Below are 18,779 nucleotides of genomic sequence, written 5' to 3' on the forward strand. Positions count from 1 at the left end.
TGTGAGGCCTGATCAATGCACATTCCGTGCTGTGTTCACTGTTCATAAAGCACCTGCCCTTAGGTACACTGCCACTTAATTTTCAGAGTCCTTTTTGTGAAGCAAAGGACAACAGTATTATTTTTATTCTATAAAGGAGACAACTGAGCTAGCATTACATTCTGTTGCAAAGACACACAGCTAGCATGCAACACGGTTGCTCTGGCTCTAAGGCAAGCTCTTTCCAATGTGCAGAAGTTCTAAATTTAAAGAAATATACTGCAAAAGCAGCTGTGAAAATGTTCCAGTGAAGATGCCAGCATCAAAACATTATGGCTTAATGCACAACACTGAATTCCATTAGTTGTATATTTAAAAGATGTTGAGTTAAATATTTACTATATATATATACACATACATACATACATACACTGGGTCCAATGATCAACACAATGATCAACAGACCTTCCAAAGAGATACTATATATGTATGCATGTATATGTATATGTATATGTATATGTGTACATATACACACAGACCTAAGGTACTATTTTGATACAGTCAGACTTAAATAGAAATATAAGAAAAAGGAATGTTGTATAATAGACTGATATAGTATAAGAAATAGATCTCTTCCCTAGTAGGGAGAAATTTTATTAAATTATTAGCTCAGTAAAGATTGCTATATAGTTATCACAGTCAAATGAAAAGAAACTGTGCCAACATGAGCCAGACCAGCTTGAGTCCATGTAACAGCCCTATTTCATATATAATATATAGCATAGATAATAAATTTCAAAAGTAGCTAACCCCAAATCAGACAATGCACAACCTACAAGAAAAGTTTTTATGCACTACCTACCTACCATACAGCTCATTTTTGCAGATCCTTAAAGAAATACGATGAAGACATTCTAAAGATGAATCAGTTACATTAACAGAATACTTAACTTGGTTCAAATGAAAACTATAAACCACATATATATTTGTATCATATATATATAATAAACCCAAATAACTATTATTCCAAAAAGAGCTAACCTTTGACAAAAACCTAAGTAAAAAGGATCCACTGAAACTCAGGGATTTCCAGCCAACAAAAAGACTAAATACCTGACATCAAGTATCTTCTTCAGTAACACATGGTTACAAACAATGTCCCTGCCAAATCATAGAGTTCTGTGTACTAAGTAACACTTCCAATTCAGCGGGCAGAGCTGTTTCGAGATCATCCTGTGACTGGGGGCACCACTGAGCACGTTCTCTTCTCTTCTAAGTCACCGGTTGTGATGCAGCCACAGGCTGGGCCTGAAGATCCCACTCATTACACTAAGAAAGGTTTTCCGAACTGAAGGGGAGCTTGTGTGTAGTGTCTGCTCATGGGATCAAGCCTGGTGTACACAGAGTGTTCCATCAGAATGCCAGGAGGCCATGGAAGATGTCATTCAAATACTGCCTTTATGCTCTGAAGGGCCCTAGAGAGGCTTGCAGCACGGAAGCAGTGGTAAGGCCACGGACGCTTCACACCAGCCTCTCTTGCGTGGTGACACATGCCCTCACGGAGGAGCCTTCTATTTCAAAGAACCAGATATCTCATCTACTGCCACACATGAGGATTCCCACCAGACCTTTGCTCTCTACCTGATTCACACTCAAGTCATCTCTCAAGCCATCCTTACTGTGAGAGAAACTACAAAACTAAAATCTAAGTTTACATGTTTCTGTGTAGGAAGCCAGGGAACAAAAAATTAGAAAATCAGATGTTCCATTAAAATGATTGGGTAATTACTACTTAGTTTCTTTCCAGGGGGATGAATTCCCTAATGATGGGTATTATAAGTAATTAGACAAAGCTGTTCACTTTTCAAAATTAATCATCAATCCTATTAATTATGTCTGTATTACACATTCTATTAAATTAGCACACATAATATGAGGCCTTCACACATCAAGGGAGAAGCATTATCGCAGCACATCAGTGACTTGATAATCTGGCTGAAAGGAACACAAATACTGGTAATTACAGGACCACTTTTAGCAGGATCACCACTTCGCATTTCTCTCATGATAAGAAAAAAAGGATGCTTCACAAGGAGAAAGCAAGCAAACTTCCTGCTTTTGAGCACTAGAGAAAAAGGCCAGCTGAATGGCAGGTGTGAGGTTTTTGTAGCTCAGGGTTCGACTAACTCCAAAGATCAGCACCCAGGGAGGAGTCCTGCAGCCACGGTGAGGTCAGCACCCCAGGCTGCGCTAAGGAGTTCATGCACCTGTCAGTGGGGCACCTGAATGGAGTAGAACCGGGGCAGCCAGAACCAGGAGAGCGTGCAAGCTCGGACACTCTTGCTTTCTGGACATCAGGCCAACAATGCCACATTTCTCCTTTTTCCTTTGCTCAGGATCTTTCTGGAGTCATCAACTGATTTCGGGTGTGCTGGCTTTCCTAGAGGGAGGGACCAGGCCCACTGCCAGTCAGGACCTTGGAGCTGGTAACACAGTAGAGTCCAAAAGAGGAAACCCCTCAATTCCAGTCATGAACTGCACTTCTAGTGCGTGGGCACAGTAGGGCTGTGTGAGAAAAGATGCAGTCTAACTGATACAAGAAGTGTGACGTAGACAGAAGGGGCTTAATGACTATTTTGACAGTAAAACAGCATGTGTGAAACACAGGTGGACACAGCACAGTTACTGTTTATCCAATGTCAGGCCTCCCCACGTGGCCTCTGTAGGTAAGTCACAGGTTTACAGAGTCAGTTACACATGCATCAGTGCGGGGAAGCAGGTGTTGAGAGAGAGGACACCAGGACAAAATTTCCACTATGTCATTATGTCCTTATAGGAACCACAATTTAGTGAAAGTCCTTGAAACTTAGAATGAAAATCACAAATTTGGGCCACATCGGTCTTTACTGCCACACTAAAAAGAAACTACAGTCTAAATAACTCAGGAATTGGGAGAGTGAAGGAAAAGAGGAAAGAAAATGACAAAAAGGGGGATACAGAAAACAATGATTTTATAGTTTCCTTCCACAATTTTGTTTTTATGATAGTTTCCTGAGAAACAGAAGTAATTTACTTTTATGATGTGGGAACAAATCTACTAGTTGAGAAACTATTTACAGTTTAACCAATTAGGCAGTAAAACAGAATAGGAACATTCCTTAAAACAAACAATCTAAGAATTCTCAACATAGAGGAGACCCATTGCTCACACATTTTTCCTGAAAAGTGACACGGAATTCTTAGGCCCCCTGGGCCTTGGTTTCCCAAGGACCCACGCGCTCCTGGCTGATTTGAGAAACCTTTATTTTAGTATCAAAATTCTTGTATATAGATGGGGTGATACTGGCCACACCCCCTACCTCCATACCCTAGTTATAATCTCACCAAAGGCAGTGCCATTTCGTATACAAATTTTGGTCAGCTCTTTGAAAAAGTGGTGCTAAACTGGATATATGCCTGGATATATTTCTGATTCCACTGAGGAACTACAAGGCTTATGGGTAGTCTCTGTCACTAAGAACTACTATATGTCTTGCTATGCGACAGACTCTCCTGGTCTGTGGTTGTTGTCCTCTAATTATTAACACTCTCTATTTCACTCTCAAAAGTACTATGATTTGAAGACCCTGTGATATAAATGGTTCCTCTACAGGAGAGAATCCAACATCCACATCTTTAATATACCGATTATTTCATTGTGAAAGCCTCGCCCCACAAAATTCCTGGGAACACAGCTTAGGTTTTTATTGCCCCCAAGCTCTGTGGCCAGTATCATCCCAACCATTTGCAATCTTTATGTCTAGGAAGGATGCAACATCTCAACAATCTATGTACAACACCTGTAACTGTAACTAATACAACTGGGGTAATTTTTCACTGCTCTCCTGATTATGGGTTCGCTAATGAATGGACTGCGACGTGCCTGTCTTTCATCTGACTTTATGAACATTACTGGATGCAAAAGCAATAAAAGAGAGTGTGTGCCTTGGGAGCAGGACTGTCCTTGAATGCAGATGCCAGCTGTCTCGGCCCCGCCTCTGTCCCTGGAACAGCTTCTGCCTTATGTCCACAGCATTAGTTCGGTGCAGATGTTCGGGGCTAATAGACACATGTCCTCTGCTCACAAGATGTATCGCCACAGTCACAAAGAGAGGGGTCTTCAGTTACCCAGGCCTCACTCTATGGGCCTTGACCATCAACACTGACAGCGCTATGGCATCCACAGGGGCATAAAATTAAAGTTTATAAGACATGAAAAACAGGGGGATTAGTATTTCATATTTAGCTAATCTCAAGGCAAAGGCAGGTTTTATACATTAAATACTGAAGAAAAAGATCAGTACAAGGAACTGGGTAGCGAAAAGAGCTCTAACAGTGAAAATGCCAAACCAGTAAAGGCCCCCGGAGAACATGACGGTGCTGTAATGGCACTTCGGCCTCAGACAGCACTTCTTTACCCTTAGCACGCGCATCTTGAGGGCACATCTACCACGTCCTTCCCCGGCCTGCAATTCGTACACCAGGGCTGTGTGGCAGGTTAATCCGAAAAACCAATTTCAAAAATCTTAACTGACCTAGGCCAGGTAACTGTCAACGTTGATTTAGTGGCACTGGGAGAGGAAATATTTTTTTTCTTGAGCTTACCTAGGCAGTAGGGACAACACTGGCCTTTTCTCAAGACAGGTCTTTCACAGGATACAGAAGGACAAGACTCAGAGTAACAGCTAATCACGCTATCCATGCACACGCAGCTGGTACAGACGTCAGGCTTCCAGGACTCAGCTGCCAGGAATATATCCCCTTCATCATTTCTGCAGTAGCTAGGCACGCTGCCATTGTGGGATGAGGAAGGCTGAAGAGGTTCATCTGGAAAAATGAACACACAGGTGAGCAAATGAGGCACTGCAGACCACCAACTGTGCACCACAATGAGAATCCACAGACGCAGCAGAAGCCCAGCCTGTCCCTGTGGCCCTGGGTGCTTCCATACACAGAAGGCTCAGTCACAAACCAGGAAGGCGGAGTCACAAAAACAAAATGACAAAGACTGGAAAGAGTGTGGGACAGAGATTGTTGCTTATCACACACTGGTCTGTGATGCTTCATCAGCCATAGTTTTCTGTGGAGTGGTTCCGAACTTGGATCACACCGGGGTAAAGCTGATCAGGACAATCTTGTTTCCCTTGCAACTATGCTGCAAGCCACCCAGTTGTAGCTCATGGCTACTGAGGGGATTTCTAAGAAAGCGCTCACTTTCTTCCAATGGTGCATGTGTTGCTACCCCTATCCTTCCACTGTCTTCTTGGCTTGTAAAGGTGTGTGCTGACTGACTGTAGCTCCAAAACCTTTATCATGCCTTAATGTCACTGAGCCACTGAAGCAGGATACATGTCCGCCTCCAAAATTCTTGGAAAGCAGGTAAAACAGACCACCGCCATAGCAAACTACCAAAACACACCTATGTGTAACATCTCAGGGCTCAGGCAGTCACATTAAATGGCTAAAAGAAACCAGAACCATGCATAAGGGTGAAACCCCAGAGAATGCACTTGCAAGTTATCTGTCTTTCCTATTTAAAGACTTGGTCGCGAGATCAAGCTTTGGCACAACATAGAACAAAAATATCACCAGACAGTGTGCATCTCTCTTGGGGTGCTGGTATCCATTGAAATCAATAATGCAACCCCCAAGCAGAAATCTGAGATGTGAGAAAGGACAATGTTAAGTTAGCAAAGGATCTTTCACTGTAGAAAGATCAGTTTCATTGATGAAGGAAAACACTTCTGACCACCTTTACCATTCAAGAGTCTAGAAACAGCCATGACAGTTGTACCCGACAAACGTCTCCAAGAATGACATTCTTTCATGGCTACTGTTGAGTTATATGTTCTTTTTTGAATTAACTGCATGAATTCTGCTATTTTCGGCCATGAAGCAGAAATAACTGAAGCAGACATGTAGTTATCACACGATGCAGAAACTCTAAATGTCATCTTCTCCTTCCATCTGCTCACAGATACACCCCGCGGAGAAGATGGTTTAAAGAGAAGTGCTTCTTGAAGGACCAAGGTGGCTGCTTCACTTGAGGCTCTCTGAGGGCCAGAGGGAGGCCAGCACAATACCCCAGTTCCAGACCTCCACTTTAAGATGGAACCAGGTCTCCTACTACCACCAGTCCCAAAGGCAGACACACAATGAAAGAGGACGTGCTGGCTCCACTCTTCCTCAAGTCACCCTGTGTCCTGTTTCAAGGAAGGTTTTATAGCTCCCATCCACAGGCAGCAGCTTATGGGGGAAATGGGCTTTTTCTCAGGGACTTTTCCAAGGTCGGCTATGCCTATGGAGATGGGCCACTGTTACCTCTGGTTAGGCCAGAAATAAAGACACTCACACACCTCCACACTGGGCCATAAAAATTACCAGGACTCCATAGTTATACTGGCCTAGCTCTTGCAAGTAATCCAACTTTGGGTCTAAAAATTTAGGAGAGGAGCAGGATCAGCCACGGCGAGGCAATGAAATGAGAGAGTAGAATTCAGTACAAGTAGGAGAGGCCGCTCGCTGAGGCCCAGAAAAGACCGCAAAGGGTAGAGTTAGGGTTAGGGTTAGGATGTGCAAGCTGGGGTGCAGAGCATGCCTTTCCTCCATTTCCCTGCCTCCGAGATCTCTCTTTCTACTTCTTTTTTTTTTTTCAGTACACACACTGCCAAAGTGAGCACCTGTCTTTCTATCTCTGTTTCTAAACATTTACTTTGTTTTTAGCAGTATTTTAAAACTGGTGGTCATCCATTCATTTTCTTTCTTTGCTACTTTCCTCTCTTTTCCATGCTGTTTGTTTTTTTTCCCAACTGTAGAAAATAAAGAATGAAAACAACTTTAAAAGCTGAAAATAAGAAACCAAAGTCATTTCTTCAGGAGCCCATTGCCATTCCAGATCCTGCCCTAAACCAGCCCTGAGGAAGGAAAGGGGATAGCAGGGCATCTCAGACAGACTCCCCACCCAGGGCAGTCTCTCCTGTGCACAGATGCACATTTATTTATTTGGGTACCAGGGATCGAACTCAGGACCTTGGGCTTGCCAGGCAGGTGTTTATACCACTGAGCTAAATCCTCGGCCTAATTTTCACAGCATTTCAACACATGCATAGCCTAAGATCCGAGATGGTATTTTTATTGCTGTGTAATATACCACTTAACAATGCTTTCTTTCTTTTTTTGAGACAAGGCCTCGCTGTGTAGTTCAGGCTGGCCTTCAGTTTACTCGGTAGCCCAGGGACCTTGAACAGTGCTCCTCCAGCCTCAGCCTCCCAAAGTCCTGGGGTTACCATCATGCTGACGTGTGCACCACTATGTCAGGTCCAACAGTGCTACTCTTGAAGTCTACTATGATGTTAAAAAATTGTTATTTTAGGCTTAGTATGTTTTACCTTTTAATTCTGCAATATGGGTGTTAGTGTAGAGCCCAAAAAGATCAATGAGTGAGTGACTCATTTTAAAATATAAATTATTACAGACACGATCTTATCACCATTTTAGGGACAGCCTCTGGAATACTGACACATAACACAAAACACCTGAAGGGTTAAAACCTGAGAGTTATCACTGAAATATCCTCAAGTTATATGTAGGTAGAAACAGACACCCAGGCTTGTCTAGGGGAGGTCAAAGGCAGCACACAGTGCTGTGCCTGTTGGATCTGCAGAAGGCAGGAACCACGCCCAGGAGGCAGGAGCCTTGGGGCTTGGCACACACACATCCGCCTGAGAAGTCGGTCACAGAAACCCACTCCTAGCCCTCTCAGGAGGCCGTCTCCACACGGCACCTACGCTCCTGCAGGCTGCACCCATGGCTGATCCAGCGCCCCATCGAGGAATCCAGGCTGGTGGTCCTGTACGTACCCTTTCCACTGCCTTTTCTACAGCCATTCTGCTACTAGCTACTACACCGCTACTGTACCTGACTGCCTCCCAGCCCGCAGGGCACCCGGCAGTCCTGAGTGTTCTGAAAGGCTCCTTCTCCCCAGCCACGTCTCTGCTTCTTTATCATTATTTACTTAAGGTGGGGCACTGGGCTGGTCCATCCTCTCTCTGGACTACTGCTCTACAGGACAGGAGTCCTTTCTATGGGAATTAATCTCAGGATCCTGTGGTTCAATTCATGAATTCCACAAATGTCTATCAGGTGAGTAACTTGATGTATACAAGCTCAAGGTCACCAGTAAATAGGTCACTCAAATGGCTTCTACTAGGAAGATGTGAACAGTCACTTGACTTTTTAATAATAGGAAACATGAGTAAAAGTGATAAGGATAAAAAAATACAGTGTGACTACATCACGTATCTTAAACAGTCAGTACATATGAAGTACTCCTTACATTAGAAAAGCTCGCGCTAACTAAGTCTGTCCGATGAATAACATCGAAGATTTTGTACTAAGATGCTAACACCCTGGCCACAATGCACAATGACAATAGCCAATGACACGGCTATTTCTGTGTGGTGATGCCATCAGTGTGAGTCTGTGATGGACTGAGACACTAAACATGCTGGATCTAATGACAGATTCTGGGCAGCCAATGTGAAAAAATACTTTATGTTTCACTGAGTAGCAACACTGGACAAGTACTTGCTAATTTAAATTAAAAAGATGAGAAGATAAACATCAAAATAAAACCAGATATTCTGCCCACTTAATAATTTTTGGTATCAAATTAAGTATCTTTTGTAAAAGTCATGTATTCTAGAGTTAAGTAGCATTTTAGTTATTAAACCAGTAACATACTTAAAAATCATACCAAATTTTTATATTTCTTTTATGATCATAAACTCACCAGGTAACGATAAAAAAAGAAATAGTCCTTATACATAGTGTTAGTCATTTAATACTTTTGAGCCTTAACATATTAACTGTAACAGGTTTTGAGGGGGTAGCATCAGGTATCAAAATACCTTATATTTTTCAAACCTTTCATTTATATCATTTATCAACAACTATTCTTCATGTTTACTAGAGACAAAGATGACATTTCACCTTAGCAAAATAATTTCTGGAATAATTCAGCACGCAGGGACTACCTCTCTTAAGGTATGGCTTCCTTGAGTCTGAGATCTGGGTTAAGGAAAAATGTGTCACAAAGAAGCCATCTCCTTTCTTTTACAAAGTCACTGCAGGTGCAAGGGCACCCTGACTGTATAACTATGTGGTCGATGGAAGGGAATACATTTGGAAGCCGACTGTCAGGCATCCCTGCCCGGGTCCCTGAATGGGTCCTCCCCTGTGGGGTTCAGCCTGATCCCTTGTCCTGCAGAGTGACAGCGCCCAGGCTGCTTCCTCCCCCTGCCAAGTGCACTAAGGCACAGCGGCGGTTACCTGTGCACTGCGGGCAGCAGGAGTCCTGGGTGCGCGCAGGGTTCTGGCAGAGCAGCGGCGGGCACACCTCTGTCTCGCACAGTACCCGGCCGCCGTGGCACGTGCACTGGGTGCAGGAGTCGATGTTCCACGTTTCTCCTTCCACAAAGTACTCTCCTCCAGGCGCGTGGCAAATGGAAGGAGTACTGAGCTCTGGCTTCTGCACCACAAAGTCATCTGGGGAATGACACAAAATCAAAACACAAAAACTTATTCATCTGTAGTCTTTCTGGCTCTTGAAGAACCTGGTGCTGTTTGCTTTAAAGGAGAGAAGGACGAATTGTCTGAGTAGTATTTCACTCTATTCTTTAAAGACTACTGAGGAAGAGAAAAACTTTCCATGCACAGAAACAAGACAATGGCAGACGAGCTAATCTCACGAAATGAGGTTCAAGTGGCTCAAATCTATCAACAGTCATAAGAGAATTCCATACGAGAATTAGATAATTGGGAATGGACTCCATTCGAGCATCCCAGGGAACGTGCGGGAGTTGTTTAGAATAAAGATCTCTCATTTACTAATGCTTGCTATGGCCCAGTCATTTCCACACTAACCACTTGCATGTGTTCATTTCTTTTCTTTACCAGGCGCTACTGCTCTGTTTTACACTGGAGGAAACTGTGAGCTCAGAGTATTAAGTGTAGCCGAAGTCTAGATAATGGGTACCCCTCCAGATTAACAACACTTCCAGATGATGTATGCCCTCTCCACTTCATTATCTCTGGGAGCCTCAGCCCTCGTAAGCTCGGACACACGCTGCTGTCAACAGGCCACACCTCATCTCGGCCGGGCGCCAGCACACTGAGCAGGAATGCTCCCGTGGAATCCAGTCTGGAAACCCTCACCTGAGACTAAACACTTGTTTGCTGACATCATCATCCAGAGAGGTAAAAGCTGAGAGGCTGATGATAACTATGATTTCTTTCCCCAAAGGAGAGGCAGTTTTGGTGCCTTGGTGCGATGGTAATGATAGAGGGGAGTTTAATGTTGAGATATCTGGAGAGGAGCTGGGAGTTGCCCTGAAGTTGTGGTGGGAAAATGAGAGGTATGAAGACATTAACCATGTTCGTGCAGTCCAAATACAACAGGCACCTCAAGGAGGTGCTGACAGTGCTGAACCCTGCTGAAAAATAGTTTGGAGACATCATGGCAGCTCAGGCCTGCAGCTCCATGAAGAGGAGCCCCAGGGAAATTACCTGCTCTATGGAATTGCCCAGCAGCGCACCAGCACTGTTACTTAAAGGAGTGGTCAGCGTGAGAGTCAGCCATCCTCGGGAAATAAAGCAGAGTGGGCTGACTTCCAGCGAAGGCAGTAACTTTCAGTACAGCTTTAATCGCAAGAGAACTAAGCAAGACTTGGACTTTGACCCAGGGGACAAGTCACTACCACACTGACATTAACACTCACATTCACAAGCAACTGTACCAAACTTCCCAGTACACAAACGCTACAGGGATGTAATTAGAATAAAATCCAACCTGGGAAAAGAGGATAAAGATGTATTTGCTGTATTTTACAAAGAAAAAATTGCTTCAAATGGCAACACTGGCAAAATGATTCATGACTGCATTCAAAATAGGCTGCCAGGGGACAGATAACTGCTACATTTTAAATGCAGACGTGAAGGAGAGTGGTCAGGAGAAAGCACACAGGCCTGGAGGTGGCCTATCGTCCTAAATCCTTTGCTGGCCTACATGCCTCAGCCAAAACAGAGGGACTGGGGAGATGGACAGGAAAGAGAAAAAGAGTGAGAAAGAAAAAACACGAGACAACATTATCTGGTGACTACTGTACTGGAGGAGTTTAGGGGCTTCTCGCTCATCCCAGAACCACCCCCCAAGTCAACAGCAAAGCCATCTTAACGACAACGACAACAGCAACAACAAAACAGCCGGCCCCTGAATGAAGAGGGGTGAAATACTCTTTAAAACTGAATTCATGAGAACAGCTGCTCTAGACTAGTGCTGCTATGGGCTGCTCTGAACCACCCGCACTACGGGAGCGGACGGTGGGCTGGCAAAGGAGGCTTCACCTTTCTCACAGCTGCTTCTGTCTCATCAGTGGCAGCATTAGATTCTTCTAGGAGCCTGAAACCTGCCATGGACTGCACAAGGGAGGGATCTCGGTCTCATGCTTCTAATAAGAATCTAATGCTTGATGCTCTGAAGTCCATGGAAAGACTGTCTTCCGTGAAACCAGTCCCTGGAACCAAAAAGGTTGAGGACCCCTGCTCTAGTCTCTAGTCATAGGAATGCATATGTGACAATCTATGAAAGTAAAGATTTTGGAAAAAACACCAATACACATCCATCTACAGAACTATGCTTTCTACCTGTGTCCCTGGATAGTTATGCACTCACAGTAATTAGTCAGTAACTTTGTTTACATAAATTTTCCTTATTTCTTTAACAGAGGGAGGTATTTTTGGTTCCCCGACTTTCAGTTTTGGGTCAGCTGTCTAGCCATGTCTTTGCACTTCTCTCACTCTGATAGACATTTTCACTGAGGCCGTGTGTTAACAGATGGCCAGATACAGGCCCACACTCTCTACACTCACTTGTGATTGAAGAATGAGTCTTAGAAAGGAAAATGATTTTTTCACTCCTTCAAAGAGTTCTAAAATTAAACTGCTGCCTTGCCTTCCAATGTGGTGGACATAGTGATTTTTCACATTTAACTAGCAAAACATGTGAAAAGGAAAAGTTTTGACTTTACAGCACAAACAAAGGAACCATAAGGAAACAGAAGAAACCATTTATTTGCACTGCTCTCTACCTCTGCTTTTCCACAGCGTGTGGGAACTCCCGGTCAGTGTGTATGCACAGTTGCCATGGTGTGCAGGTTCTCAGGGCTGAGAAGGACCTCATTTGTCCTTTCCCTCTGTCCCCTGCTACAGCAAGGAACACAGGTGCAGCCAGGCCATGAACCACGTAAAGGCCTCAGGCCTCAGGCTCCCGGCCACACCTTCTGCACAGACTGACTGACCCCTAGGCAGGGCCGGGAGGGACTAGAAGAAAGATAATCATGTCTCTAAAATATGATACTTCGTTTAAACTTTAAAAGCAATCTGATGTGGTATTTGGAAGGCTTCACGGCTCCCTGGCCTGTGAAGCTATTTTACTTTAGGTAAGAGAGTCAGTTTTTCTGTTTGTTTTCCCAATGAAAGACACTGTAAGTATACTTCCCCTCTAACTCAAAGTGACCTGCACAGAGGAGAAATAATAGATATAAAACTGTGCTGAGCTTTTAAAGTAAAAGGCCCTGGATGAGGTATTACGGTGATAATTACTGCTACTGACAATCACAATTCTAATCCCCAGGAATCACAGATCTGTTCTGTTCTTGTAATACTTCAGCTTGATTACCATTATGATGACCTTGTATGTTTTAGATGTGTGGCCTTGGTCACTCTCAATATTTTCATTTGGCAAGAGCACCACGCGTGCGTTATTTTAAAAAAAAAAGGAATCACCACAGGCTTCTTTTCTTTTCCAATTTACTTGATAAGTCTTTGTGAACTAAAACTAGAATCAATTCCCTCAAGTTAACTAAGGTATTCAGTCTTAATGTACCATAGGTAAAATGTAGAAGCTGGATTTAAATACATACACCCAGCAACTCTTAGCAAAAAAAGCAGTTCAGAGATTAAGATAACTGAGTAAACCCTTCAAAAATAAGGAGAACAGTTTTTAGAGCATTTTCTCTGCTTTTAAGCTGATCACTTACTGCACATGGGGGATTCTGTGGCTGTTGTTAATGGACGCCACACAAGAGAAAGGTGTCCCTGGTGCTGTCTCTGTTTCCCCCGGGGTCACGGGTGTCTATGAGGCCCCACAAGGCAAAGTTGTTTGCATTTGGAGCACACGAGAGGGCAGCCAGCTTTTACCTGCGCATGACGGGCAGCACTGTCCAGGATGAATGGTGGGGTTGCCACAGGCAGGCACTGGGCAGGTGATCAGGGCACACATTTCCCGTCCATTGTGACAGTAGCATTCCCGGCACCCATCATGCCAGCTTTCCTCATTTTTATGATGATGGCCATCCATGGACAGGCATGTGCCTGACAGGACAGGTGGCCCGGCTGAAGCAGGGACCTCTGGACAGACAAAGGCAGCCTGGTAAAGAAGCAGCTACAGCACAAGAGAAACGGCCTGGAGTGTCCTTACAGGGAATGGAACCCAGCCACCAAGCGGTACAGCTACAGAGGACAGTCAGTGACACGGGGGATGCTCAGGAAAGGAATGTAAGCCAACAGGCTCCCAGTTTTGAGGAAAAAAAATATAAATAAATAAAAAAATAATAAAAAAAAGAGACATAAAAGCTTGCAAAATCGTTTCTGTTCCACAGGTGGGATTAGTGCTGATTTTTACTCCTCTCACTTTATACTGTCGTATTTCACAACAAATAAGCGTTGGTTTTATAATGGACTCATGTATGTTTAATTAAAATTGAGAACCATCACTTCAGAAACTTACCCCAGGGAGAAATGCTGGGCCCCTTACAACTACAGATTTCCTTCCACAGAACCACTGCAGCAGCTGACTAGATTCTGGTAAACTGCGAACCCTTTACACACCACCAAGGTGGTAACTGTTCAACTTGGAGAAAATACTGAGCAAACGTTAGGGATCTTCAGTTGCTTAATCTATGTCTCATCAAACTGGAATGGAATGGGTGGGACTGGCTCTGAGATAAGGGCAGAAAATGCAGCCTGGGTACAAAGCTAATGGCTTCAGAAATGTCCCTGCAGCAAGAGTCTCAGGCAGAGGGGATGTCCAGGGTTTGTACTTACACACAGCTCTGGGATGGCCTGTGCTTCCAGGAAATCTTACACCTACGCTCAGGGGCAATGAACTGAGGCTCTTTACTACATCAGTTGTATCAATACCACTCTTGACCAGAAGTCGACTTTATGGAGCTGAGATAAACTTCAGCTTTAGGCTAAAGTTCCAGAGACAAGTGAAACTGCAGAGCTAAAAAGCGATTAATTTGGTGAATGTGCTTATCCATCACATGTGTTCTAAATTCTGTTCTGAGCTTTTATGCCATTAAGATGAAAGGAGAAGGGAGTCCTATGGGAGGGTCCCACAGAGAGTGACATTTGTGTCCGAGTAGCAATCACTTAAACCATTTCATTTACCAAATGTCCTGCTGTTCTTTGTTTCCACGCCCCTGGCTCTGGGAGGGGGCAAGGCCATGTGTTCATACTTACCTCTGCACCTGCAGATAAGGCAGCCATGACTATCCTGCTGGAAGCCCAAGGGGCAGATTTTACTGCATGGGAGCTCTGGACATTTCTTACAGCGACAGATGTCACAGCCGTGCTTATTCTTCCTGGGTAATTAAAATTTGGCCAGAGGTCAGAAAATCAAAAACTCTCAAATGATCCCCAAGCATTCAAACCAAGGGTCAAAGAAGGGATATTGCTACTAAGCATAATGACTTGACTTCTGCTCTCTAAAGTCCTGGGGTGATGTGTAATTAGCTCCCTGTGGCTATGACCACTGCCCACCCAAAACCAAGCTTTAGAATTGCCCAAGTCCTCCAATGCTTCTGGGATGAGGCTGTCAGTATCTCAAAGACATCATCATTGATTTAATTAGGAAAATGGATGTCGCCTTATAAAAAGATAAATGTGCAACTCCAAGAATAGGAGGGTAAACAATGCCAGAGTTAGCATTAAGGACAAAAGTCCTTCGGGTTTTGTTTGCACTCCCAGGCTTTCTCACAAGACACAATCCCCTGAAAAATTCCAGACACCAGTAAACATTTAATGGGATATCTACTGAAACTTAGAGAAGATATGACTTACGGGCTCACTGACTTGGGAAGGCTTCATAAATGTTAATAAACAATAAAAGCCTTCAACACTCAGTGTTCAGCAGCTACTTCATCAGGCCTAGTTAGAAAAGAATATGGGCCTTTAAACCTTCCAGCCATGAGGTCTGAACTAAGTGTGCCAGAGATAAAACACTGCAGGAACCTTCTTTCCAAATTCTGTATTAATCAGGAAGATGATATAAAATAAATTAAATAAGTAAATGTCCATAAAAACCAAATGTTTTTTTTTTTCCTAGAAAGAGAATGAGCCAAAAGGAGCTCACCCACTTACCCACCCAGCCCTTCCTCACGGTTGCAGCTGGACTCTCAGGCCCAGCATCTCCTCCACAGACTGGGCCCCCGCTGGACTCCTGGCCCTTTAAGGAGGAAAGCTGCTCTATGTGCACCTTATGTTTCATCCCAAGAAACACTAAGTGGCCAGGTTGGTAGCCAGCTGAGAGAAAACACCCATTCAGTTTCATCTTGGAAAATGAAGATATTAAAGATGACAGAGCCATGAGAAACCTTTAATGTGTGACAACTAAGTGGCCAACTACCCATTTTGCTAACGCAGTACTAAACGCGCGGCTCTCACTTCAACATGAGAAGAGTAAATGAATCATGTATATTTATATCATAAACCGTATTGTTTTCTACATCTATCAAGGCGCTATTTGCTATGCTTGTTTGTCCACTGATCCATTCCTACCATAATCACATACAAGGTTCACGCAGGAGATACTTGGAACAATACCAAAGTCTGCTTAACACTCCTACAAGGAATCTGGTCAAAATGTCTTTAGAAAGTGTTGTTAAAATAGTTTCTAGTTGGTTCAGCACTCAGGTGTCCACAAGAGTCAAGTGGGTTCTGAGTGTGCTTACATCAGGACCTATGATGTGAAACCTATCATATCTTCTATGAGATTTCTCTCCAAGATGTGGGCTGGGTCTGAATGTGGTCTTGATTCTAAGCTGTTACAATATTGTGGTAAGCGGCTGTTGCTACTGCCATCGGGATAATGATACTGCCCATTATAGAAGTGATGGAGTAACTATACTTTTCTTGGTATTATATATTTATATTTTAGAATTAAGAATGATTCGTATTTGAAGAATTTTTATATTCTCAACTTAATTACCCAATTAAAATGAGAATTAAAATTTAAAATTTTCAAAAGAATAAAAAAGATGACTGAAAGAAGATGGGCAAAAGATGATGGATTTAAATCCCTTGCAGTATGATATTAAATATATAAAACTAAAAACGAAGAAAGACGGAGATGGAAGACAGTGAAGGAAAGCATGATAGAATATTTTGAAAGGTAATTTTTTAAGGGATCAACTTGATATAAAAGAAGACACAAATGTTAATACAGACCAAAGAAAAATATGTCTTATTGCATCTACTCAGACTTGAAAAACGCTACAAAATGTTGACCATGTCTGAAGTTAGACATCACAGCGTAGTGGGTAGGATGCTTAATATTTATGAGTGATCTTCAGCTGACCTTAAACTACAGGTTAATTAGGCTATCACAAAATAGTGCCTATGATGGTCATGAAAAGATGGAGCACTAACAGGAGCAGGGCCTCATGAGAAGTCCATTTCCAATCCCCCGGCAGTGTCCAAAGGACCGCAGTATGGGGATGTCTCACAGGACAGGATCAGAGGACATCTGGGTCATTTCCACGAAAGAGGATGAATGACACTTGATTCTTAGCTTCGGAGGCACAATCCCTTCCTTGCTTTCTCAATTACCTAATCAGACCAAGACGGACATTCTAGACAGCACACCGCCGATCCTGTCACACACATGCACGACACGCTAACAGAATGCTATGAGCACTTCAACAAGCTCTACTTGGTAGGTTTTGAGGATCAGGAAATACGTACATGTATCCCAGTGGACAGTGCTTGTCACAGATGATGGGTCTGCACTTCCTGGGCCGCGGGCGGCACTGGCAGATCTCACAGTTGTGGGCGTCAGTTAGGAAACCGGAGGGACAGTCCAGGGTGCAGCCTTGTTTAAGGCTCAAGCACAGCTCCTCCCCTGTGAAGACACATGGGTGGCTTATTTCTCCCAAAGAGGGACAGACCAGAATACACTTCTACTTCAGTATCTTCCCTGAATCCTCCAACGTCACAGATCCAAAGTTGTCAGCTAAACAGCATCGGTCATAGTTAAAAAGTACATACTGTGCTATTTCATGATCATCACAAGATGATTCTACCTTTTGACAGTTAACACTCAAAATACAATCCAACTCTGAAATGCATTTCTGAAGCCCAATCCAAACTGGTAGGCTTCTAGTGAAGAGTGGGTTGGTAACTACTGATAATCACCAAGTGTATCTGTTTCATATATATTTTTTAATAGTCACTTGAAACCACTGGTGACATTTAGTTAAAATGTGGGAATTAAAAACGTGACACTTTGAGTATCATTTTATGTTTTATTTCTAATGCCATCTTAGGTGAAGCTGTGCTTACATGTTCACAAATAATTACTCTTGTGGGTATTAAAATGTATCATATAACACTGCACACTTACAACATGATAGAAAATGAAATAGTGCTCCATTTAGCTCTCATTTTCTTTACAGGTTGAAACAAATCAAGTATTTGGATACTTATTAATTGACTAAAAACTGTAGGTGTTGAAATATTCATATTAATGAACTACTTATTTTAAAGTTTAAACTAACCCCTGTTAGCAAAATCTGGAGTGATTTCTTACTTTTCTCTGCTACTCAGTTATTTTATATTATTTTAGAAGAGGCAATAAAAGACGACAGGAAACGGTGGTGACTGTCAAAAGATACAAGTCAATATATTAGCTTAATAGAAATCTAAGATGATCTTAACATGTGCTTACCGGGAAAAATAGGGAATAAAAAAACCGTTAAGGCAGTCAAAGTATGCACAGTGATGTAAGTAAGGCAATTTGTGTGAGTCACATGCAGAACCGGAGCGCACACCGTATGTAAAGAAGGAGGCTGACATGGCCAGTGTGCCAGTGCCAGATGCTGCTGTGTGGACAGGCATGACGGGAAGCACAGACTAATACTGTAGGAATGATAAATGCATCTTTATTTTATTTGGACACCCCTTAAGCATAAATACGGCAATAATGCATAAGTCACGAGGAAAAGCAGAACACATTTGTCTCCTCTACAGGCAGATCTTATATTCTAAAAATTAAACCTTAACTACAATTAATAGATAAAATGACTTACCTTCTATATAAATATTTTAAGATAGCATCTTTTATGAATCTTAGCTGGCAATACTTGCATATTTAATTTGCTATCTTTTAAAAAGGGAAAATGTGATTTATGGCATGATATTCTACTTTGTCATTTTCATAAGCCTTTCATTACACATAGCATTTAGTATGACCTCGTGGGTCTATACCGTGCTGTGAACCAACTGAATACTAATCTGCATCCTTTAAAGAGAAATTCTAAATGGCTCATTTAAAAATTTGTAATTAGGACTTGGAAGGAAGGCCATTATTTCTCATCTTCCATTATTAAGGGGATGATGAAAGAGGGATGAGGCTTTCATAG

At 42.9% G+C, this 18,779-nt stretch overlaps 1 protein-coding gene and 1 long non-coding RNA gene across 6 annotated transcripts in view; one reads left to right on the forward strand and one right to left on the reverse strand.

The window, feature by feature from the left end:
* Positions 1–18,779, reverse strand: part of Crim1 (cysteine rich transmembrane BMP regulator 1) — a 180,639-nt gene that overhangs the window by 21,060 nt on the left and 140,800 nt on the right. For 4 of the 5 annotated variants that reach the window (XM_063229824.1, XM_063229842.1, XM_063229829.1 and 1 more), the window contains 5 exons: positions 17,104–17,260; positions 14,602–14,723; positions 13,276–13,485; positions 9,349–9,564; positions 4,624–4,845 (listed from right to left, as the gene is read on the reverse strand). In XM_063229824.1, the coding sequence (XP_063085894.1) occupies positions 4,624–4,845; positions 9,349–9,564; positions 13,276–13,485; positions 14,602–14,723; positions 17,104–17,260 (927 nt within the window). The remainder of the gene's footprint in view (positions 1–4,623; positions 4,846–9,348; positions 9,565–13,275; positions 13,486–14,601; positions 14,724–17,103; positions 17,261–18,779) is intronic. The other variant, XM_063229831.1, reaches the window with a different exon arrangement.
* Positions 7,649–15,574, forward strand: LOC134471358 (uncharacterized). Its single transcript, XR_010040781.1, has 3 exons — positions 7,649–7,869; positions 9,976–10,275; positions 15,467–15,574. It is a non-coding gene; the product is annotated as an uncharacterized LOC134471358 (long non-coding RNA).

The sequence above is a fragment of the Cavia porcellus genome, unplaced genomic scaffold (assembly GCF_034190915.1).
Source record: "Cavia porcellus strain 051 isolate PalLab524CR breed Dunkin Hartley unplaced genomic scaffold, mCavPor4.1 scaffold_1, whole genome shotgun sequence".
Taxonomy (NCBI): domain Eukaryota; kingdom Metazoa; phylum Chordata; class Mammalia; order Rodentia; family Caviidae; genus Cavia; species Cavia porcellus.